Genomic DNA, 24,339 nt, shown 5'->3' on the forward strand with positions numbered 1-24,339 from the left:
TATGTAATTATTATGAAAATGTGGAAGAACTTTTATAAACTAAACCATGACATAAATTAATGTCTTTCATCTCCATATGGGTGTATCAGTGTATGTGTCTCTGAGTAATTAAAATGCACTCCTCTAATAACTTAACCAGTTTGCCTTGGCTGGGATAAAGAGGGACTGAGACCAGCGTGGGGCCGCAGGGCACAGGAGGAGGGACAGCACACAGGGGCGGAAAGGGTGTGAGGATGAACAGGCAGTGGTTGGACCACTTGAATGTCTGTAGCAGAGCAAGATGTATTGTCTGTGGCTGCTCATTCCCAGCCTTTCCCCTTCCCCTCAGGCTGCTTAGAGATGGGAACACAGCTTACCAAGCTGAGGTGGTGACAGTCCATAACATGAATTATCCACATGGTGTCTATGATTGTCTCACTCAGTCCTGCATGTGAGCTCTCAGAGGCCCCGGAGGAGAACAGGAAGGACTCTCAACCATAAGCCCATGGAGGCCCCTCACTTTAGAGATGAGGAGGCCTAGGGAAAAATTAAAGAGCAGGGCCAGCATCACATAGCTAGTCAGTGTCACATTTCAAAGTCTTTAAGTTCTGATGCATAACCTTGAAGTCCAGCGGGCAGAATTACCATAAAAGGTCCAGGGTCTTCTACTTTTTCCTTAACAGATATTGGTGTGCACAGCACTCACTCCTCAATGAGAATATGCACTATGCTATTTAACCCACATATAGTAACTAAGGGGCTTCCCTGTTGGCTCAGACAGTAAAGAATCTGTGTGCAATGCAGGAGACCCAGGTTCTATCCCTGGGTTGGGAAGATGGAAGAGAATAGCTATGCACTCCAGTTTTCTTGCCTGAAGAATTCCATGGACAGAGGAGCCTGGCAGGCTGCAGTCCATGGAGTTGCAAAGAATGAGAAATGACTGAGTGACTAGTAACTAAACTCATTACAAGGCATTCCATACAGATAATTTGGGGCTGGAAGTCTTTGGAATCAAAAACATGCTGCTGCTGCTGCAAAGTCGCTTCAGTCGTGTCTGACTCTGTGCGACCCCATAGACGGCAGATCACCAGGCTCCCCCGTTCCTGGGATTCTCCAGGCAAGAACACTGGAGTGGATTGCCATTTCCTTCTCCAAAGCATGAAAGTGAAAAGTGAAAGTGAAGTCGCTCAGTCGTGTCCAACTCTTCGTGACCCCATAGACTGCAGCCTAGCAGGCTCCTCCATCCATGGGATTTTCTAGGCAAGAGTACTGGAGTGGGTTACCATTGCCTTCTCCGAATCAAAAACATAACTGTGAGTGAATATGTTCAAAGGTTTTGCTTCGCATTAAAATTTAAGTGCTATCTGGTTAAATCTATATTCTCCTTCTTTGATAATGTATCTTAAAGGTACAGTGGAGGAGAACTCTGGCCAGTTGTCCTGAGCATGGAGGAGACTTTCTGGCAGGATTGAAGATTTGCATTTTTGTGCTTCTTCTTCCTCTTATAAATAACCAAGTTGACTGAAAGGAGACTGTGAATATTTTTGGATTTGGAGAAATCTTATCTAGACTTGAGGCACAGACTTCTAGAGCTTGAGAGGTTGCTAAGAAGCCCACTGTTATCATGACCACACTCATATCCACTTGGAGTGCCCTGGGGCCTCACTGCCTGCAGCCCTATGTCACTGACACATGCTACTTTTGCCAGCCCTTCTTCCTGGAATCTTACTTCTTTCTTTCAGCTCTAGTTCCTTTCTCTACTGCTGGAGGAGATCCCAAGAGGACTTGGGCTAGACTGACCATAGGATGAGGAGCTATTTGATATTTGCTCAGGGGCAAGAATATGGATAGAAAATAACTATTGATTGGGAAGCTTTTTGGTCTTTGGATTAGTATTCCATGAATTGTGCTCCAAGTAATTCAGTACTCCAGATGACAAAAAGTATTCTGTCCCAAATAAGTTCTATGTCCAAACAAGTATGGGGACAAAGGATTAAAGAACATTGTTGTAGGACTTCTTAGAACTCCTAATGTAACAGTTCTCAGGTACAATGTGAATCTTCAGAAGGTTGGTATGGCACATTTTTCTCAAGCACATTTAACCACTGATACTACTTTTTTTTGCAAAGTATCACCCAGGACCAGAGTTTATAAACATAATTTGGGAAAAGCTACTCAGCATAGACACTCAAAACTTATAGGCAAGTTACAGTCTTTCAAAGTTTGATATCTGGCAAATTGGTGTAGGTATTTTTCAGAGAACAGAAATGTGTTCTCTTACAATCTTCATAGATGCAAAGGTTGATATTGCTGTTGGAGAACTGAGAGCATGATGGAGTATGAACTTCAGTGATGATTATTACTAAAACTGGATATGTAAACGTGAAAGGGAAGGCATCTTGAGAAGTGAACATATTTCAATTCACCAGGATTATTCAAATAGTAGGCACCCTGGATTTTTTTTAAAAAAAGATCTGTTTTCAAACTGCTTTTAAACTTTATATTGACATAATAATGATGTACAAATGAATAAAATTATACAGAATACAATTTTATGAAAGACTAATGTTGATTTTTTTCCCCCTGGAAATAATAGAAATGATAAACAAGGGACTAGTTCTATTTTAGATGTGAAAGTAGACAGTATATCTGAGGACAAGTCTAAACATGCCTTGGTTGATGTCAGCATGACTGACTAGACTGGAAGAAACTAGAACTTGGATTCAGAAACTGTCCTGCAAATAAAGTAGTCACTAAAAAGGCACACTGAGCTGCCCATTACAGAAACCAATGGATGTGATGCTGGATACCCTGGTGATTGTGTTCTGCCCATAAAGCCATGTAAAGTAGTTGTCTCTCGGGTACTGGATAGAGTTCAGGGTGGATCATATGGAATATCATCTGGCAAAAGAAAGGCAGGGGGATTCTTCTGGGGGCTCCTGCTCTACTCAGCAGACTGCTGATATACAAAGGGCTTAGATATGAGGAATAAAGCAAGCCCTGGAAACTAGGATCGGATCTAGGACACAAGGGTGGGGCCAGCCTGCAAACACAGCTAGGGTGACTTTGAAGCCTAGGGTTGGTTGGTCCAGACCTGTTGACATATGCTGTTCCAGGTCCTGGAGATGAGAATTGGTCTGATCCTGATAATGTTTAGGGGTGAGAAAGGAAAGTCTTCCATGGGGAGAGGAGAAAAGCAGGGACCAGACAGAAGTTAGGACACTCAGAGACCCTAAGCCTTTTCTTTTGTAACAACAGTGATACCACTGGGTGTTTCATCCAAGTCCATATTGGATGTAATGAACTCTTCCCTGAAATACCTCTGTTGGTGTTCTTGGGGAGACTGGGAGAAATGAGGGTGGATCCTATTCCCTGCAGTGCCTCTGACATTTGGAATTTCATGATAGTTCAGTTGGACCTCCCTTTTGTCTCAGTGGTTGTCAGTTCCTTGAGAGCATGGATCATAAAATCAGAAGCAACGTGTACAGCTGTCACTTACCGAACTCTTTCAATATGCCAAATGCTTTTAAAAAAAAAGAGAAGTGTTATTATCTCTACTTTATAGACCACAGAACTGATCTAGAATGTCAGATAGCTGTTCAAGTCCTCAGAGAATTGCGTGTGCTTTCATTTAAGACCAATGACTCTCAACCTGTGAAGTTTTAAAAAATATTGAGTCATGTGCCCTATCCTCAGCTATTTGGATTCATTTCACTGGGGCTGGCATTTGGACATCTGTATTTTTCAACAGCCTAAGGTGGTTTTAATGTGCAACCAGGGCTCAGAATCTTGGCCTTCTATCACGTCGTCTTGTCGTATTGTTATCCCTGGTGTCCAGTACAACACTCACCCAAGACGAAGGTTAGAGACATGTTTATTGATTAGTTCAGAAGGTTTTTGTGGCTGAAGGGAAGAGCAGGGGCTGAATGCCACTAGAAGTTATAAACTGTTCCCCTTAGAGGCTGGGAATGAACACTGTTTCCAGAAGGCAGAGGCTGGCTATTCATTATATGCTTAGAGATATTTTGCAAACCTTCCATTGCAGGTGGTGTTGTCCTCAACCCAGCCTATTATGGCATGTCTGGCCACACCAACATCATGATCCATGAGGTGGGGCATGTCCTGGGACTCTACCATGTCTTCAAAGGGGTCAGTGAAAGAGAATCCTGCGATGACCCCTGCAGGGAGACTGTGCCGTCCATGGAGACAGGAGACCTCTGCGCCGACACTGCCCCTACTCCCAAGAGTAAGCTGTGCCAGAACCCAGAGCCTGCCAATGACACCTGTGGCTTCACCTACTTCCCAGGGGCTCCATTCAACAACTACATGAGTTATACAGGTATCACCACTGTCCTGATGGATTTCTTTTCTGTTAAAATTACATGGAGGCCTTTGTGGGCTGGGGAGGGTGGAGGTATGAGAATTAGAGAGTATCATCAAGAGTCATTCATGCCAGAGAATTGAAGCGTATTCGTCATGGCATTTATTTTTCATGTCCTTGAACTTACAGAAATATTGAAGTTTGGAGCAGTCTCATTGACTACATTCTCCTCCACTAAAAATTAAAAGAAAAACATACCTCTGACACAGATAGTTAAAGAGGGAGAAAGTCAAACACTCTTGAGAGCCCCTTGACCTCTAGAATTTGGTTATCCTGCTTCTTTGCCACATTCTTAGGGATTTACTCTGAAGGAGAGTCCAAAAGTGATGGAGAAAGAGGTTTCGGGGTCAAGGTGGCTGTTTTTACTGGTTTTGAAGTTGATCAGAAAGATGGCTCTGGTTAATGTTCGGCTCAGAGTTCCTTTTTCTTTTATGTTATTTTAAAAAGTTATCAGGTTCTCCTCTTCCAACACTAGCCAAGGGCTGATTCTTAGTCTTGCTATAAAAAATGGTGCTGTCTCACTTAAAAATGGTACTTTCCTGGTCCTGGGCACAACCTTTGTCTTGTTGTCTTGGATTATGCTGCTTCTTTATCCTTCCACATCTTTCCTGTTTCTGTCAAAAAGCAATACTAGTCATCATCTCCTGATAATGGACTTACATTTCTCCCTAAAATTGCAGAGTGATGTGATTTGATGACTTATCCTGGTGGTGAAGAAAAGAAGTAATTTTTCTATAAGGTTCAGGGACTTGTTGGTGATAAGTTTCAGAACCATCCCCCCCCCCCAAAAAAAGAAGGTAAATGATAAGATGCTGGCCATGCCTTTGAAGGGAAGAAAGAGTGCTGGACTAGTCCTGTCCATGACCCATCAATATATTCCTATCTAAGTCTAATCTAGGCACATGATTCAGGTACATGAAATTCATAAGGACCAGCCCTCCAGCCTCCCCCAACAAGCACAGTGTCCCTTTCCAGGGCAGAGGGACCAGACAATGGGGTGCGAAGGGCAGAGCTCTTTAGACACCACCTTTGAAGTGGAGAGAGAAAACACCTAAGAAGTAAGGAGAGTGTTGTGTGCGCTTTCATGGGAAAAGACCTGGAAACTAAGATAACTCCCTTTCTAACCTTATGAAAAGTGTCCTTAATGGGGAATTTTGCCAGCTCCAAAAGGAAGCTGGGGATCACCTCTCCCAGGTGTGATGCTTCCGTGACGTTTTGGCTCTCTTTCCTCGAGCATCTCCACTGAATGCTCACTAACCTTGGCCAAAATCACCAGGCGTAAAGCAGGTGTCTAACTCCACACACGGTCATGGATAAAGGGTCATACGCTGAAACACTGCCATCTTGTGGTTTCCTGAATAAACAGTGTCAGCTCAGAGCAACCTGTACCGCAGGGCTTGAGTTTCTCACTGGCCCAGCCCGAGGTAAACGTCAAGCCCAATTTGCTTTAGAGATAAGCCACTGCTCTTCTCTGCCTTCTCTTTCCCATCTCCAGCCTAGACACTTTCTGGCAAAATCTATCCCCACTCTGGTGGACCCCTCAGGGTAAAGCCTCCATCTCTCTTGCTCCCTTTTTTGTCTCCGCAGACGATGACTGCACTGACAGCTTCACCCCCAACCAAGTGGCACGAATGCACTGCTATCTGGACCTCGTGTATCAGCAGTGGAGCCAGAGCCAGAAGCCCACCCCCATCCCCATCCCCCCCATGGTCATCGGGCAGACTCAAAAGTCCCTCACTATCCACTGGCTGCCTCCGATTAGTGGAGTTATGTATGACAGGTGAGAGGGCGCTGGCTGTGGGTGAGCTGGTATCTTTCTCCGTGGAGTTTCTTATGAATGAGGGAAAGAGTGTGAAGCTGGAGGAACCCCAGTCTGTAACAATAAGTGTGCGCCGTTGCCCAGGGCTGCCTCCGCCTCCCTGCTCCGTCCTTATCTCCTGAGCAGGGTTCCCGGGGGTTCTCACGTAAGCCAACACCGCATCACATGGGCCTGCTCCCTGGCCAGGGGCATCTCTGATGTTTCCTTATGTCACAGCTGGCATGATCCCAGGAGCTGCGGAGAAGCTGACAAATGTGGTAACGATGGTCTGGCGAAACTGAGACGGCACTTGCTTCCTGTCCAGGTCAGCTGAACAGGAGTAAGGGGCTTACTACTTGCACAGTAGTGTCTGGAAGAAGGGAAGTGCAGCGTCTTCCTCCAGGCAGTTCTGGGGGTGGGTGGGTAACTGGCTATTCAAGCCATGTATCAGGGGCTTAACTGGTTCGGGTGGGTGTTTCTAATGCCTCTTTTCTATCCTGCTATACCCTGTGCCTGCCTCAGTTATGGCTATGATATCTCGTGCGATCATCTGTTCATTCTCCTGTGTGTTCCACTGCTCAACTGGCAGTTCCGAGGGGGCAGAACTGCTTTCTGTTATCTTGGTCTCTTGGCCTGCCACAATACACACCTAATTCATATTGAGTGAAGAGAATCATTCTAGCTAAAGTTGGTTTTTATTCATCCTCTGCATATTGCTGTAATGATTACCAGGAGCATTTCTGTGGCAAAGAGAGACGGAAGGAAAAGGGTGACCTCTGACAATTGGTGGGAAGATGGGGGATGTGGTTTAATGGGGAAGGGTCGGAACCGCATCCACGACCTGCTCTCCATTTTCCTGAAACCTGCCACTCTCTTCTAAATAACCAGTGGTTGTGGTTTACTGGGGCCTTCTGTGTGAGAGGCATTCACTATGTGAGATATTTTACCTGAAATTATTTTCTTTAGTCCTCGCAGTGAGCCCAATCGCTGCTGTATCAGTGAGGAATCCAAGGCAGGGTAGAGGTGAATTGGGTACATCCCCGGGAATTTCAGAAATGGAGGATGTGGAATAGATTGTGTCTGTGAATTTGGGGCTTTCTCATTGAGCAGGTGGATAGCCCCCCGTCTGTGTGTCACACTTCCTTTCTGGGTGCCAGATCCCTGCTGAGGAGACGAGTGTCCCTGAAGCACGTTCCCATGTACTCCAGCTTTTCCGAAAACCTAGGAGAGAGGACAGGCAGAGACAGGGATGGGAAGAAGCAGGTGAATCATTTTGCAAAGTGGCTTTCCCAGCCTTCTGAGATCTTGGTACTTTGCTAGCCCAATGTGCACTTACTGCATGATGGTACTTAGACCCACAAGCCTATAGAGCAGTTTAGATTTTCATCAGCCCCCAAGCTCTCACAGACCCCTTTTGTGAGTTGACCTATATCTCTGTGATGTGTGGAAGAAACCTCTTCTGGCGAGTGTGACCTTGGGTGGCTCTGGCTGAACAGTAGGTCCTCCGTGGGTATGTGCAAACCCACATTTTTACATCAGTTTATGTAACACGTGTAAACAATTTAATCTTTCAATTCTCTCTCTGGTACAAATGTTACGATAAAGCAGACATCACTGCTGGCTGGCTGTGAGGCTGTTGGCAGAAAAGGCTGCAGTTGGCTTCCTTTTCTCAGCGAGGTGGGCCACAGCACCGAGGCCTCACGACACGTGTGTCGGGGAAACTCACGTCACGTTCCCAGGGATTTGTGTCATGCTTGGAGTTGTGTTTACTCCTCCCCAGTAGGTATTTGGAATCCTTATGTCAGAGAGGAGCCCAACCACGCACTCAGCGGCAGCCCCGGAAGAGCCAAGTGCATCAGGGAACTGTGGTTTGGAATTGTGTCCGCAGTGGCCGTGAGTGCTGACTGCAGGCAGGGGTTGCAGTTAATGACACCTTTTCGTTGCCAAAGTCCTGGACACTTGATGGGATTTGGAAACTTGCTCAGAGGAATTAAGAAATTTCTGACTGTAGGCAGTTCATCTCTCTGAGCCTAAGTATCCTCACTCATAAACAGGGATGGGAAATAATTTATGAAAAGTATCTCATGGGGCAATGTCAGGTATTAGGCACACAATAGTGTGCTTAATACACAGCAGCTAGTAACAGATAGGAAGGCCAGAGGTCCCCAAGCGGCAGGAGGGAATAGATTGCAAGTGGCAGACGCTTATTTCCTTCTCTACACAAAAGTTGAAAGAGGCTTCTTTTAATTCTGGGTTGAAGACACCTAGTTCTGCCTTGAGCTAACCAATGTGTTTTTCTTAGGGAAATGCTTTCCTTAAGCTATGTTAATGAAACTATGTTATCTGCTTTGGAATCTGCCTTTCTTCAAAATGGTTCCACCTAAGACTAACTTTTTCACTTTTCTCAAGCCGTGGGTCCATAATGGCTCAACAAACCAGTATTCATGTCAATTGTTTTATGGCCAGGGGATGACACACCTCCTGCCATCCTATCTCAAAAATGTACATTGTGGAAGAGCAGCCTGGAGAAACTCCCTCGGGCTTAAGGTGTTTCTTTTATCTGATTAGAAGCTAACAGACAATGGCTCAGCTAGTAAAGAATCTGCCTGCAATGTAGGAGACCTGGGTTTGATCCCTGGGTTGGGGAGATCCCCTGGAGGAGGGAAAGGCTACCCACTCTGATATTCTGGCCTGGAGAATTCCATGGACTGTGTAGTCCATGGGGTCGCAAAGAGTTGGGTACGACTGAGTGACTTTCACTTTCACTTTCAACAAACATAAAACACCTTGTTAAAAACTAGCAAGCAGGCACTCTGTCTGTCCCCTTCTGATGTTTGTCAGAAGCTTTTCCAAACTCTGTTATACTTTAATAAAACCTTGCTATACAAAAGGGTCCAAGTAGTCAAGCCTTGTCTCTGACCCCACATCAAAATCCTCTCTTCCGGAGGTCATGAATCCCGGCGTAACACACAGCTCACAGCAGCCACCTTTCAGTAGCACAATCATTACCCTTATTTGACAATACTGTTTTTCTACCATATTATCGGACTTTATTTTTCTCTTGCTGCTTCTTGAGAGACCTTGATTTGGTACCTCCGTTTGCAGATGGATTATTCACAATGGGGTTTCCACAAACTATTATGTGTAAAATAAGCTACAAGGATATGGTGTACATCATGGGGAATATGGCCAGTATCTCATAATAGCTGTAAATGGAGTATACCTTTTAAAATTGAATCACTGTATTATATATCTAGAACTTATATGATATTATATAACAACTGGCCTGGCATGCTGCAATTCATGGGGTCGCAAAGAGTCGGCCATGACTGAGCGACTGAACTGAACTGAACTGAACTGAGACTTCAATAAATTAAAAAAAAATTCTAAGTATCAGAAACAGGCTTCATCAAGTGATTTACCCTTGCTATTTAGCTATCGACATTACTCTTCAAGCTATGGTGCTTGAAGAGCTCTTCATAGTCTTATTAATAGTCTTAAGGATGCCCACAGAATAAGCTCTCACTGAGGGACCGCTTAGACCAGTCTCTGTCCTAACTGCTAGGCACAGAAAAAATAGAGCTCGGCCTGGAACCCCTCCAGGAGAAGGAATGGGAATGAGGATTGTTAATACTAAATATCAGTGTCCCAAGATGGGAGCTCGAAGATGCAGTGGGTGCCCAGAGGGGAGAGTGCTGGTCATCCAGAGGAGTCAGGCTAAGTACCATTGCAGAGGATACACTTGCATGGGTTTTGAGGGATGAATAGGAGCTTGCTAAATAAAGAAGCTTTGAAAGTTGACTTAGCAGGAGAGAGTACATCATGTTTCATGAACTGTGTGATGGGCAGGATGTTTTTGTAAAGCGGTGATTTGTTATTGTGATGGGAACATAAAATTCATGAAGAAACTGAAGGAGGTAAGGCTAGAGCTCTTCTCTGAAGGATCTTGGGTCATGATCAGGAATTTAGGTGTACCCCCATAGATGTTGGAGAACCAAGAGGCATTACATTTCATATGACCCTTACATGTGTGATTAAAAAGTAGAGTGTTAAAACATAAGACCACATATAGCTAGTCAGTTTACTGTGAAAACTGCTGTTTGTTTTACTCAGGGGAATGCAAGGAGCCTTTGGCTGACTTACTAAGAGTCAGCATAGAAGCTGTTTTATGCTGAAGGATTCAGATTGTAATTATTTTGTGTTGATCATTGCTGGGATAGAAGTCCTCTTTCATCTCCACAGGCCTCCTTTATGACTTAGTTAAATTCTTCTGCTTCATGACCTTGAGATTTTCATGTCACTCTGAATTTTGCAAAGGTGAGGTCTATACAAGAAGGGAGTGAGTTGCGAAAGAGTTGTGTTCCCAGTTACCCCCAGGGCCTCCATACCCACTGTCAATTCCTTGCCCCCAAAAGTGGTCTGAACTTTGTTATCCCAGTTCATCTGACCTATTCTTCCCGTCTCCACCCCCCGCGCTGTTTTTGCAGGGTCCCGGGCAGCATGTGTGGCGCCTGCACTGAAGATGGGACGTTCCGTCAGTACGTGCACACAGCTTCCTCCCAGCGCGTGTGTGACTCCTCAGGTTACTGGACTCCGGAGGAGGCTGTGGGTAAAGGACCATGGCTTTTTCTTTTACACCTCGGTGGCCACTGAGAATGGGGGTGGAGGTAAAGGGTGAAGTGGTGGTAGTGAGAATAAGGCAGTGTACGTGCGTGTGTCTGTGTGTATGGTTTGCTGGAAACCTCCAGGGGTCTGCAAGTGACTCTGGCTGGGATCTTTGTGCGGATGGCCCACCGGTGCTCAAGGTGGTGGTGGCTGTGCTGAGTCAGAGGACAGATGAGGGACAGAGGGAGGAGAACTCTGGGGACGACTTCAGGATGAGCTGGCTCAGGCACGTCATGTTACTTGTACCCGCCAGCCCATGGAACAGCCTTGCCACAGGATGACGTAAGCTGATCTTGCCCACCCCCCCATCAGGGAACACTCATGCACACTTACTGAGTCAGCCGGGGTGGGGGTGGGGTAGACTAGGTGTTCCAAACTCATCGTTCTCATCTATGCTGTTTTATGAGTTTATTAACTTCTGGTTCTGGTTGTGCTTTGGATGTGATCTAAGCTAGGCTCTGGGAGGGGAAAATGTTTTTAGCTGTCCCCTTTCCTGTCCCTCCTTCCAACTTTTCAGTTACATATTCACTCACATATGTATATCAGTGCCTTACAGCAAATTAGAGTATGAATGCTATCCCAATTCGAGTCCCAAATATGCTGTTGACATGAGTTTCAGCATCTTCTGATGAATGGCTTGACTTCTTCCATCATCACTGTCCTGTTTGGTCCATCAAACCATCAGTGTTTACCTAGTCAGCATCTTCTCTTTTTTCTTTTATTAAAATTATAAAAACAACTCAATCAGATGTGTTGGGTGTGGTCCTATTTGAATTAGTTTGCAGTTTTGACTCTGATAAGAAAAAAAGGAGAACATTGGTCTAAGAATCTACCATGTCCCCTTGGGCTCCCAGTTACGCAAACAACAGGAGCCTGAAGGAGAAATCTGGAGGGAGACAGTTGACCTGACTGATCATATAGGACGTTTTTCAAATGAGTTTTCAGGGAAGAATGGAAAGTGACTATAAAATTTACATTGGCACTGAACAGGACTCATTTAGAGATTGGCATTTCATAAAAGGCCATTCTTGTGGCAATCTGTTCTGTGCTAGTGTTTTAATGCCTATTTGACTGTCTGGCCTTGTACTTTTTCCTTTTTAATTCTTGGAAAAATTTAAAGTTATCTGGTAGAGGTGAAAGGAGTTAGAAGTTCTGGGTTCTAACTCTTGTATTGTGTCTCCAAGCAAACCAAATTAGCTTTTAGGGCCTCCACTCCATCTTTTCACATGAGATCATAATAAAAACTTTCTGACAGACTGCTACTGTTGAGGAGCTGGCTTCCAAGGGCCTGCAGTCTGCTAGTATTTGGGGATGACTATTGGAAAATACTGCTGGGAAATACTGGTATTTCCTTTGTTTTGAACAGGTGAAGAATCAAGTCATATTTTAAATATATAAAATGAAAGGAATTGACTCCCAAGCAGAACACACACAAACACATATAATTACAGATATGATCAAAATGTATTTAGTGACACTTATTGGACATTTATTGATCACCAACTACATTCTGTGTGCTATGAAGATTAGAAAATTGAGCCAGATATATTCCCTACTTAAATATCATCTTCTTGGAGAGAACTTCCCTGGCTACATGATCTGAAAAGCCCCCAGTCTCACCCCATCATTCTCTAGTCCTTTTTCCTCCTTTATTTTTCTTCAGAGATGACATTACCATTTGAAATTACACCTCTTTATTTACTGTTGCACCTATCACCCTATGGTAAGATATATGTGGTCAGTATCTTTATCTTGTTCATTACTCAATCTCTGATACCTAGATTAGTGCTAGATGTAAGAGAGGCATACAGTCCATTTTTATTGAGTTAACAAATGAATGGATTCACAATATAGGGAAAAAGCAATAGGGACCGAAAGATGTAACACACACACACACACACACACACACACACACACACACACACACACACATTTGAACTTATTTCCTCTGGGATATGGAACATTGTTTTCCAAATCCTGAAGGGCTAAGTCATTCTATTTTTGCACATACAGTTTGCAAATATTCCTATGAAACATCATACAGATCTTCTATACTAAGTAAGTGAAAGTGAAAGTCACTCAGTCATGTCTGACTCTTTTCAACCCCATGGACTATACAGTCCACGGAATTCTCCAGGCCAGAATACTGGTGTGGGTAGCCTTTCCCTTCTCCAGGGGATTGTCCCAACCCAGGGATCAAACCCTGGTCTCATGCACTGTAGGCGAATTCTTTACCAGCTGAGCCACCAGGAAATACTAAATAAGGCAGGGCTTAAATAGGCCTTATTTTATAAAAGGACACTAAAGCTTAGAGAGACTGGCCACAGTCACACAGCTAATGCACAGCACCAAGTGGAGCCTAACTATGGTTTTTTAACTTAGCAGTTTTCTTTTAATTCCCTTTGTGGGATATAAAAGGAAACCACCTTGTATACAGATTATTTCCACAGAGATGACCTTAATATGTTAGCAATATTTGATTTTTCACCATTACATTTTTGGCTACCTGGCTACTGAATCTCCTTTTTCTTCTACTCAAGAAAAGTGTTTCTATTTCCTGCGGGCAGTTTCCTGATCTCCTGCCTTACACATATCTGAACTAAAGGGGAAATTTCAGTGTATGGTTTTAAAGTTCAACTTACAGTCCTTTGGAAGGCTTTCTAAGGTATGAACTTAGGGAATCAAAGTTTTGTGAAGAGCCTAGTTAAACAGTATAGCAACAGCCTGAAAAGCACTTTGGCCTTATTAATAAAACAGGGCTTCAGAAGCATTACTTTATCATAAATTATTAATAAACTAAGTACAAATAATTCTCCTTGGCACAAGGATTCTTATTTTAATTTTTAAAAATGTTTTAAATTTATTCATTTATGTATGTTTGGCTGTGCTGGGTCTTCACTGCTACACACGGGATTTCTCTAGTTGCAGCGAGCAGGGGCCATTCTTCATTGTGGTGCTCAGGCTTCTCACTGCGGTGGCCTCTCTTGTTGCAGAGCTTGGGTCTAGAGTGTGGGCTGAGTAGTTGTGGCGCATGGGTTTAGTTGTGCTATAGCATATGGAATCTTCCCCAACCAGGGACTGAACCTGTGTCCCTGCATTGGCAGGCAGACTCTTAACTCCTAGACCACCAGGGAAGTCCTGCTCAAGGATTCTTTAAGGCTTACCTTATCTCCATCAGCCTCATGCTTCCACTTAGGATCGGGGTCACTCCATTCTCAGCGCCATGCAGGGTTTCTCTTGTTAAAGGGCACCAGACAGAGGTGATTTGGAGCATAAAGCTTTAGAATTGTTAGAGCTTTGTCTTCAGTAAGGGCTTCCTAGGTGGCTCAAGGGGAAAAGAATCCACCTGCCCAATAAAGGAGCTGCTGGAGACGCAGGTTCCATCCCTGGATCAGGAAGGTTCCCTGGAGGAGGAAATGGCAACCCACTCCGGTATTATTGCTAGGAAAATCCCCCAACCTACTAAGCTGACCACTTCCTATAAGAATATGCTCAAAGTTCTCTTCTTCTTCACTCTCTTTCCTGACTATTGATAGGGGTGACTCATTTTCAGATTTTTATTGGTGGTTCCTGATGCATCTGTCTTTCGGCTCTTCTCCCTCAGGGCCTCCGGACGTGGATCAGCCTTGTGAGCCGAGCTTGCAGGCCTGGAGTCCCGAGCTCCACCTGCACCACACGAACATGACGGTCCCCTGCCCTGCAGAAGGCTGCAGCCTGGAGCTGCTCTTTCAGCACCCAGTCCAAGCTGACACTCTCACCCTGTGGGTCACCTACCTCTCCATGGGCTCTTCCCCGGTGCTCTTTGACACAGAGATCTTGCTGGAACACCAGAAGTCTGTGCACCTGGGCCCCTTGGACACTTTCTGTGACACACCGCTCACTATCAAACTGCATGTTGATGGGAAGGTCGTGGGGGTGAAAGTCTACACCTTTGATGAGCGGATGGAGATTGACGCAGCTCTCCTGACTTCTCAGCCCCACAGTCCCCTGTGTTCTGGCTGCAGGCCTGTGAGCTACCAGATTCTCCGCGAGCCTCCGTTTGCCAGCGGCTTGCCTGCAGCGGTGATGCATCCTCACCGGAAGTTCACAGACATGTGAGTTGGGCAGCAGGGCTTTCTAAACCATGGGGCCTCCTGAGGCTTTGGGAGTGGGTTTTGCTTCCTTTTCCTTTGCTGGTTTTTTTTTTTTTTACATCCCAACATGCCCTTATTTGGAGAAACATTCAGACCCTAGAAGGGGGTTTTATTCTAAAGTGGCGTCTCTGAGATGAACAAAAATATCTCCCAGAAAAGGGAAAGTGGATGTCCTGATTGATGATGCCATCATTATGGTTATGGACAAAAGAGGTCCGTGAATGATATGTTGGTGTCCCCTGGTGGCTCAGATGGTAAAGAATCCACCTGCAGTGCAGGAGACCTGGGTTCAGTCCCTGGGTCAGGAAGATCCTCTGGAGAAGGACATGGCAACCCACTTCAGTATTCTTGCCTAGAGAATCCCTTGGACAGAGGAGTCTTGCAACTCTTTGCAGGGTTGCAAAGAGTCAGATGCAACATGCATGTATGTTTCAGTTGGGCTGAAAGTAATTGCCAGAAATAAGTTGATCAGAGTCACATACTTCTATCTGGTGCACCATCTGATTTTTGATCTTTGCTGCAACGTTTAAATAATCTGCCACAGCTCCTATATCATTCAAAGGTTATAGTCACCTCTTCCACAGCTAAGCAGAGAAGCCAAAGGTTCCTGAAACACTATACTTTCATTTTTCATTCCTCCCTTATTTCCTCCCTCCCTCCTTCTCTCTTTCCTTCTCTTACAACCCTTCTCTTTCTCTTTCTTCTGTTCTTCCTACATTTAGTGAGTTCTTCAGTGCTCCTGGCACTGTGTGCTCAGTGGAGGGGACACAGACTAAGATAAGATCATTGGCTTAAAGAGTTCAAAAGTAGGTTGCTGGTATCTCCAAAAGCAAATTTTCCTCACCTCATAACTTTTTCAGAGGCTGCCCTGAGGGCAGAACTCTGGGTAAAACAAAAGTTTTATCAGAGGTGCTGTATTGGTTAGTTTTTGCCACATGAGAAATCATCACAGAACATAGTGGTTTAAAACAACAAACACATTTCTCATGGTTCTGTGTGTTGGCTGGGTGCACTCATCTGGACCAGCTTGACTGAGGCTGCATGGCCCTAGATGACCTCATGCACGCATGAGGCTCAGCTAAGATGCTGGCCTGGCTGGGAGGATGAAGTTCTCTTTCCACATCTGTCCTTCACTGGGAGGCTTTGCCTGGGCTTGTCCTCATGGTGCTTCACCATGCTCAATCGCTTCAGACATATCTGACTCTTTGCAACCCTATGGACTGTAGACCGCCAGGCTCCTCTGTCCATGGGATTCTCCAGGCAAGATAACTGGAGTGGGGTGCCATTTCCTCCTCCAGGGGATCTTCCCCATCCAGGGATGGAACCTGCATCTCTTATGTCTCCTGCATTGGTGGGCGGGTTCTTTACCACTCATGCCGCCTGGGAAGTCCTCATGGCGGTAGAAGGCTTTCCAGAAGCAGGAAGGGCAAGTCCCCAAAGTCCCGTACTTTTCAGGCCTCTGCTTGTGTCGCTCATGATGCCATTTCACTAGCCAAAACAGGTTGCAAAGAATTTCAGACGCTGCTGGTGACAAAATTGGTTCTCTCTCTTAATGAGAGAAGCAGTAAAGCCACATCACAGAAGGGCATACATCTGGGATGGGAAGAATCTGTGACCACTTTTCAGCCTGCCACAGTTACAAATGAGTCGAGAAAAGCGTTCACCTTGAATTTTACTGCAATTTTCTTTCCATACTTGATCTCCGAATTAGAACTAGAGGATAGCGAAATGATCAAAAAGCTCACGCAAATGGGAGGATAGATCATGGGACAGGTCTGAAAAGAAAAAAATGTTATTTAGGGGGACTTTCTTTAGTAAGCCAATTAAAATGTTATTTTTATCTTTTTAAATAATTTATTATTGTTATTTTTGTTACATTTAGTAAGTCAAGTTTTGTGTTGCCTTGTCATGATTTTCAAAATATAAGCTATCTAATGATATTTTTTATCTTCATGATTTTCAAAGCATGAGCTATTTAATGATATTTGCTATCTAACTTGATATATACACATTCTCACACATACACTTACACACACAAAAATTTAAGGGTAATAATATTCTATTTTATAGATGAGAGAACTAAGGCTTAACTTTAATTTTGTTGAACAGAGCTAGTAAGTGGCAAACTCGAGATTAAAATCCAATTTTCTGACTGAATCTCATTTTGGTTCCTTAGTAACACATTACTTTTACAAACTCAGCTCATTGAAGATTGGGGCTACCTGCTGCTGAGTTTTCTCCCCAAGAAGCGTAAACACGTCCTGATGCTTCTTTCCAATCCTTTCCCAGCTAGAGATCAGCATAAGACTTTTATGCATGGCTGGATGAGAAGTCAGACAGAAACCTCCCTGTGAAAGGGAAGCCATCAGAACTGATTAGGATATAAAACTTGTTTTGCTTTTGAAATACCTGGCACTCTTATGAAAAGAGCGCTTCCCTACAGAAAACTAATTTGGAAATTTAAAAGTCTTTAATATTTAGGTGTCTTTCCTGTTAAAATAACTAAAAACCAGTACAGAGATGTTTAAAGGTGGTTTTGAAACCCCATGACATTTCCTGTTTGCTGTTAGCAGCATCAAGCAAAAGAGTAGAAGCTTTGTGGTTGAGTTGAAGAGTGTGTTAAAGCAGAGAGGGCTTTGGCAGGATATCTGTGGGTACCACTTGTGGGAGAACCAATAGCCCTTTGAGATCCTATTCTCCTAAGTCACTCCCATTCTAGCTTGACTCTAGCGGTACTTTCCCAATTAGGGCAAGCATTAGATAAAAATTAAGTTGAAGGCAGAATTCATCTTTGGAACCAGCAGCTCCCCTCCAACCACCACACCACTGGCCCTTAGCCCCTCCCCCCCTTGCAAACATTCAGTCTCACATTCTCCACTTGGTCAGTGCTCTTGGGCTCCAGATACTCCGATAAACTCCTTCCATCTCTGGTGTCAATTGATAAAACTCCATTCCTGGTTTATACATATGTTGGAGCTGGGGAGTCATTTAGTGCTTTTCCAGTTGTGGAATTTCTTGCACCCCTAAAGTAAGGATGGAAGATTTCCTCATCTCCTTCTAGGAGAAAGTTGCTTTTCCTCATAAGTATTCAGTCTCCTCAAGACAAGAATTCTCTTGAGAGACAAGAAAACTGTGATTTACAGACCCAAGAAGGGCCTTGCTCAGCCCAAACTCTGAAGCTTTGATCTTCAGCTTTACAATCATTTCAATGATACAGAGGAGTTTCCCAGATGGGGCTAGTGGTAAAGAACCCGGCTGCCAACGTAGGAGACATGAGATACAGGTTCGATCCCTGGGTCAGGAAGATACCCTGGAGGAGGGCACAGCAACCCACTCCAGTATTCTTGCCTGGAGAATTCCATGGAAAGAGGAACCTGGCCAGCTACAGTCTATAGGGTCACAAAGAGGTGGACATGACTGAAGCAACTTAGCATGTACACACACATGCAGTGATATAGAAGACTAGGTTTTCAAAGTTGGTGGTTTTGTGTGTGTATGTTTATATAACATGGTAAAGATATGCTCGAAATGCCATCCTCTTAGATTGTGTTGGACTGTTAGTTGGTTCAGCGTTGACTAAGCAACCACTTGTACATTCACTGTATAAAAGGTACTAGGAATACAGAGATGAATACGGTTTCAAATGCTCTGTCAGACTATATGCCCTGCTCTTTGTTTCAAACAACATGGCACATGTTTAACATTTATAGTCCCTGTAATATTTATTTAAAATTCCTTCATACCATCTGAAAAAGACCCAGGGCCTGCTCCACTTCCTGGATGTATGGTTACGGCCCATTGGTTTCCACAGGGAGGTCATGCCTGGGCAGATGTATCGGTACCAAGTTCAAGCTGCAGCTGAAGCAGAACTGGGAGAAGCTTCGCCTCCTCTGAGCCACATCCATGGAGCTCCTTACTGTGGAGATGGGAAGGTTGCAAGGTGAGGACATACTATTTGCTTTGGACTGGGTGAGAGAGGATGTCCCGCCTTGCTTGGATCACGAGGGTTCACCTTGAGACTGGTTTGGGAAGCGAAAGGGGCAAGGCACTGTGTGATTCTGGTATTGAACAAAATCTGGGACCTGGCAGTGATCTTGAGGGGTCATTCACATCTCTACATAGTTAAGGATGGACCCACTTTAATTTAGTACCAATATATTGGGGCTGATTCTGTGGGGGTCTTCTTCAGGTTTCAGAGATCAAGTGCTGGGCAGTGATTCAGGGAAGGAATTCATGGTGGAGAAGGTTATTGCCAAATGATGCTAAAAGAGAATGTGAGGGTATCTTTTGGATCAGTTGCCTGTCTTATGACCCAAGGAAAGTCACTATAGCTTTATGAGCTTCAGTTGCTCATTTGATCCCTGGAAGACCTCATTACAATGCAATTTACAGCTATTCTATAAAAGCATCAAGGTAAAAATGGAATCACTCTTTTGATTTCTTAACATACCACCTTCATTTTCCTGTTGCCCTTTAGTTAGTTAGTTATTTCAGTCTCTCAGTCGTGTCTGACTCTTTGCAACCCCATGGACTGTAGCATGCCAGGCTACCCTGTCCATCACAAACTCTCTGAGCTTGCTTAGACTCATTTCCATAAAGTCAGTGATGCCATCCAACCATCTCATCCTCTGTCATCCCCTTCTCCTCCTGCCTTCAATCTTTCCCAGCATCAGGGTCTTTTCCAATGAGTCAGTTCTTCACATCAGGTGGTCAAAGTATTGGAGCTTCAGCTTTAGCATCAGTCCTTCCATAGGATATTCAGGACTGATTTCCTTTAGGATTGACTAGTTTGATCTCCTTGCAGTCCAGGAGACTCCCAAGAATCTTCTCTAACACCACAGTTCAAAAGCATCAATTCTTCAGTGCTCAGCTTTCTTTATGGCCTTTCTCTATGCCCTGTAGTGATATCAACTTAATTCATTCTGATTTGCCAGGCACTTGCCAAAATTTTTCACTGAATACTCCCATGTCCCAGTAACCACCCTATATTAATCTATTCTAAATGCTCAGCTCACCTAATATATCGTTTATATAAAGCTGTTGGGAGTAAAAGACTGGAAGCCCAGGTACTGTAATTTGTTTCAGAGTCTGTATCCTAATAAGATGGCTTGTTTTTAGCTTTTCAGATCATGTAAAAATATCTTATATCTTGAAGGCCTAATTGAAAGCAATCTATAGCCTTTCTTGGGGTTTTATCCCATTGTTTAGTAATTCCTAAATATTGTTCAGGTCAGGAAGCAACAGTTAGAACTGGACATGGAACAACAGACTGGTTCCAATTAGGAAAAGGAGTACGTCAAGGCTGTATATTGTCACCCTGCTTATTTAACTTATATGCAGAGTACATCATGAAAAATGCTGGACTGAAAGAAACACAAGCTGGAATCAAGATTGCAGGGAGAAATATAAATAACCTCAGATATGCAGATGACACCACCCTTATGGCAGAAAGTGAAGAGGAGCTAAAAAGCCTCTTGATGAAAGTGAAAGTGGAGAGTGAAAAAGATGGCTTAAAGCTCAACATTCAGAAAACGAAGATCATGGCATCCGGTCCCATCACTTCATGGGAAATAGATGGGGAAACAGTGGAAACAGTGTCAGACTTTATTTTGGGGGGCTCCAAAATCACTGCAGATGGTGACTGCAGCCATGAAATTAAAAGACGCTTACTCCTTGGAAGAAAAGTTATGACCAACCTAGATAGCATATTCAAAAGCAGAGACATTACTTTGCCGACTAAGGTCTGTCTAGTCAAGGCTATGGTTTTTCCAGTAGTCATGTATGGATGTGAGAGTTGGACTGTGAAGAAGGCTGAGCACCTAAGAATTGATGCTTTTGAACTATAGTGTTGGAGAAGACTCTTGAGAGTCCCTTGGACTGCAAGGAGATCCAACCAGTCCATTCTGAAGGAGATCAACCCTGGGATTACTTTGGAAGGAATGATGCTAAAGCTGAAACTCCAGTACTTTGGCCACCTCACGCGAAAAGTTGACTCATTGGAAAAGACTCTGATGCTGGGAGGGATTGGGGGCAGGAGGAGAAGGGGACGACAGAGGATGAAATGGCTGGATGGCATCACGGACTCGATGGACGTGAGTCTGAGTGAACTTCGGGAGTTGGTGATGGACAGGGAGGCCTGGCATGCTGTGATTCATGGGGTCGCAAAGAGTCGGACACGACTGAGGGACTGAACTGAACTGAACTGAAATATTGTCTTCTCAATCTTCTAAGATTCTTAAGCTTTAGTGTAAGTCTACTCCTTTTCACAGTAGTGTAAACATGAAATGTTCCCAGACTTCAGAAATATATCCAAGAGACTGAGATCACTTTAATACCCAAACCTTGCTAGTTTGCTGAGGCCACCTTCTACCTCAGTCTCAGCTTACCCTTTCTCCCCCTCCATCTCAATTAAATATCTCCCTGTGAAGCCATTAGGTGACATTTCAGGGGCTCAGAAGAGCTCCAGTACCACAGACCTTTATGTCTCAGCAAAGACAAGAATTCAGCGATAGGCAAAGTGATAGATAAGAAGTGATTTATTAGATTAGGATGCTTGTGAGACTTATAGGCTGGCAAGGATTGGCAGAGGGGCAGTGGTGGTGAAGGTTCTCAACCAGAGAACTTACTGGGCTACAGTTTTAAAATCAAAGGAAAAGTGGGGAGGGAGAGAAGAACTTCTTTGTCTTTCTTGAGTAGACGTCATGCTTCCATCATCAGCTCTTCCTCCTGGTTGAGCAGGGGAGTTTTCTTGTCCCTACTTGATCCAGCTAGGTTGTTTTTTATGTGTGCAGAGAGCATGTCCTAGGGATAATTAACTTACTGAGCTCACTGGGCAGGATGTAGGTCTCATGACAGCACTTATTTGATCATTTGGGGGCAATGTCTCGTGCTTCTGTTGCATGATTTTGTTGCCAAGCAAGCCAGCTTGGTTTTGTGGTTAAGTAAACCTGCTCTATTGAGTAATCAGTAACTTACAGGGGTCACCGATATTTTTTCTACATACAATCCCCTAGTGGAATTAACTACTTAATCACAACTTTGTCCCTATTTTGAGCTTCCCTGATGGCTCAGACTGTGTCTGCCTGCAATGCAGGAGACCTGGGTTTGATCCCTGGGTCAGGAAGATCTCCTGGAGAAGGAAATGGCAAGCCACCCCAGTAGTCTTGCCTGGAAAATTCCATGGACGGAGGGGCCTGGAGGGCTACAGTCCATGGGGTGGCAAAGAGTTGGACATTACTGAGTGACTTTACTTTCACTTTTGTCCCTATCACCTAGGGATATGGAGAAGGCAATGGCAACCCACTCCAGTGTTCTTGCCTGGAGAATCCCAGGGACGGGGGAGCCTGGTGGGCTGCCATCTATGGGGTCGCAGAGAGTCGGACACGACTGAAGTGACTTAGCAGCGGCAGCAGCAGCACCTAGGGATGACTCAACGTGTGCACAGAACGAATCTGGTTGTTGTTGATGTTTTCCATGGCTACCTCATTTTAAACCAGCTGCCCACTAATCAAGGTGTCTGCAGGGCTAGGTGACCATTACTACCCAGACAGAGCCCTGCTTGAACAAAACAGTTAATCTTATGTTGTAGCATCTCCTACAGCAGTCCTCCGATGAAGGTTCTGATGTCCCAGGATGCCACGTCTGTCTGGGGTTCTGGGGCAGAACAAGATGAGGGTTGTCTTCCTAATCTGATATTGTACATTCTAGCCTGAGCTTTGAAACAGCTTCATCTGTAGTGACACCTGCTTGGCTACTGGGCTTCACAAAGCTCCTTATCAAAAAGTTCCTTTAAACTCTGCCTATATCACCTCTCTATAAAGTGTCATACTTTGTTCTTGTGACATTGGAAGGCCCTGCCTGCTGATGCAGGAGACATGGTTCATGGGTTCATGGGAGATCATGGGTTCCCGGATCCAGGAAGATCCCATATGCCTCAGAGCAACTAAGCCCACGCACCACAACTACTGAGCCTGTGCTCTAGATCTTGGGAGCTGCAACTACGGAAGCCCTCACACCCTAGACCCTGTGCGCTACAATGAGAGAAGCCACTGCAACGAGAAACCCACACACCACGACGAGAGAGTAGCCCCTGCTCCCTGAAACTAGAGAAAAGCCAGCACAGCAACCAAAACTAACTAACTAAATATTTTTTTAAATGATGTTAACTAAAAGAGAAAAATCATTTTATGTGTACAAGTGTGTATGTTTGTATATCAGAATGTATACTTTTACCTTGTAGGAACCTGGGAGAAGAGTGTGATGATGGAGACCTTTTGAATGGAGATGGCTGCTCAAGGGCATGTGAGTTAGAGGAAGGTTTCAACTGTGTAGGTGAGTTTAAGAGCACCTGCCCAGGCTTATGTCCTTTGTTTGGAGGTGTCTCCAATTCTTACTCTTGTGAGCTCTTGATATCTGGCAATGTGTAATTTAGTGATAATAACAATAACATTTGCTGTGTCTATTGTGTGCCTGGCACTGACTGTTTCACATATATTATCCAGTTTAATCCCTACAATAAATATAAGGAGACTAAACAGAGGCACAGAGAGCTTAAATAGCTTGCTTTTTCTTACACAGCTGGCAGTGATGAAGTCGGGATTTGAACCAGGGAAGCAAATCCATATGTTAAACTACTAAATTACCTGGCCTCCTAGATTAATGTTACCAAATATTGCTCTTGGGTCCTCATGTCTAACATCAGACTGTCAGCCAAGTAGCACAATCACAGATTCAACATAAAAATTATGGTGGGACATGTTTTAAGCCAAAGAGAGTACAAGATATCTCTTGGTGTCTGTGTTTAGTAGATAAGATTATGAAGAGTGACACACAGAATTTCTTAATCCTGGAATATCACTTGTAATGTTATTATCAGTGTTATTGCTAGGTGCCATTGACTCTAGACTCTTGCCACACAGGAAGGCCCTCCAGAACACTTTTCCTGATTTTGATTAAAACCATGAACAGGCTTCTTTGTAGATTATTTTTTCATTCCTATGAGCATGCACGCTTAGTTGCTCAGTCAGGTTCAACTCTTTGTGACCTCATGGGCTATCGCCTGCCAGGCTCCTCTGTCCGTGGAACTCTCTAGGCAAGAACACTGGAGTGGGTAGCCTTTCCCTTTTCCAGGGGATCTTCCTGACCCAGGTATCAAATCTGGATCTCCTGCACTGCAGGTGGATTCTTTACCATCTGAGCCATCAGGGAAGCCCTCCTATGTCCATACATTGAAGTAATTCTGTGGAACATATTTACTCAGCAAAGTTATTTTTAAAAGCAATGCATTTAACAATATTTTAATGCTTCTAAATTTCAAGACAAAGTTGGATATGATTATAATTATGTATAGTGTATTAAGGTATTAAATACTACAAAGAACACAC

The 24,339-nt window shown here is 44.2% G+C and overlaps 1 protein-coding gene across 1 annotated transcript in view; it reads left to right on the forward strand.

The window, feature by feature from the left end:
* The window catches only part of PAPPA2 (pappalysin 2), a 309,041-nt gene that overhangs the window by 138,071 nt on the left and 146,631 nt on the right, over window positions 1–24,339 (forward strand). Inside the window, exons 4-9 of the mRNA XM_052654064.1 lie at window positions 4,025–4,318; window positions 5,948–6,140; window positions 10,646–10,767; window positions 14,428–14,917; window positions 18,768–18,896; window positions 23,196–23,287. Coding sequence (XP_052510024.1) covers window positions 4,025–4,318; window positions 5,948–6,140; window positions 10,646–10,767; window positions 14,428–14,917; window positions 18,768–18,896; window positions 23,196–23,287 — 1,320 coding nt within the window. The remainder of the gene's footprint in view (window positions 1–4,024; window positions 4,319–5,947; window positions 6,141–10,645; window positions 10,768–14,427; window positions 14,918–18,767; window positions 18,897–23,195; window positions 23,288–24,339) is intronic.

This window comes from Budorcas taxicolor, chromosome 16, assembly GCF_023091745.1.
Source record: "Budorcas taxicolor isolate Tak-1 chromosome 16, Takin1.1, whole genome shotgun sequence".
NCBI lineage: Eukaryota > Metazoa > Chordata > Mammalia > Artiodactyla > Bovidae > Budorcas > Budorcas taxicolor.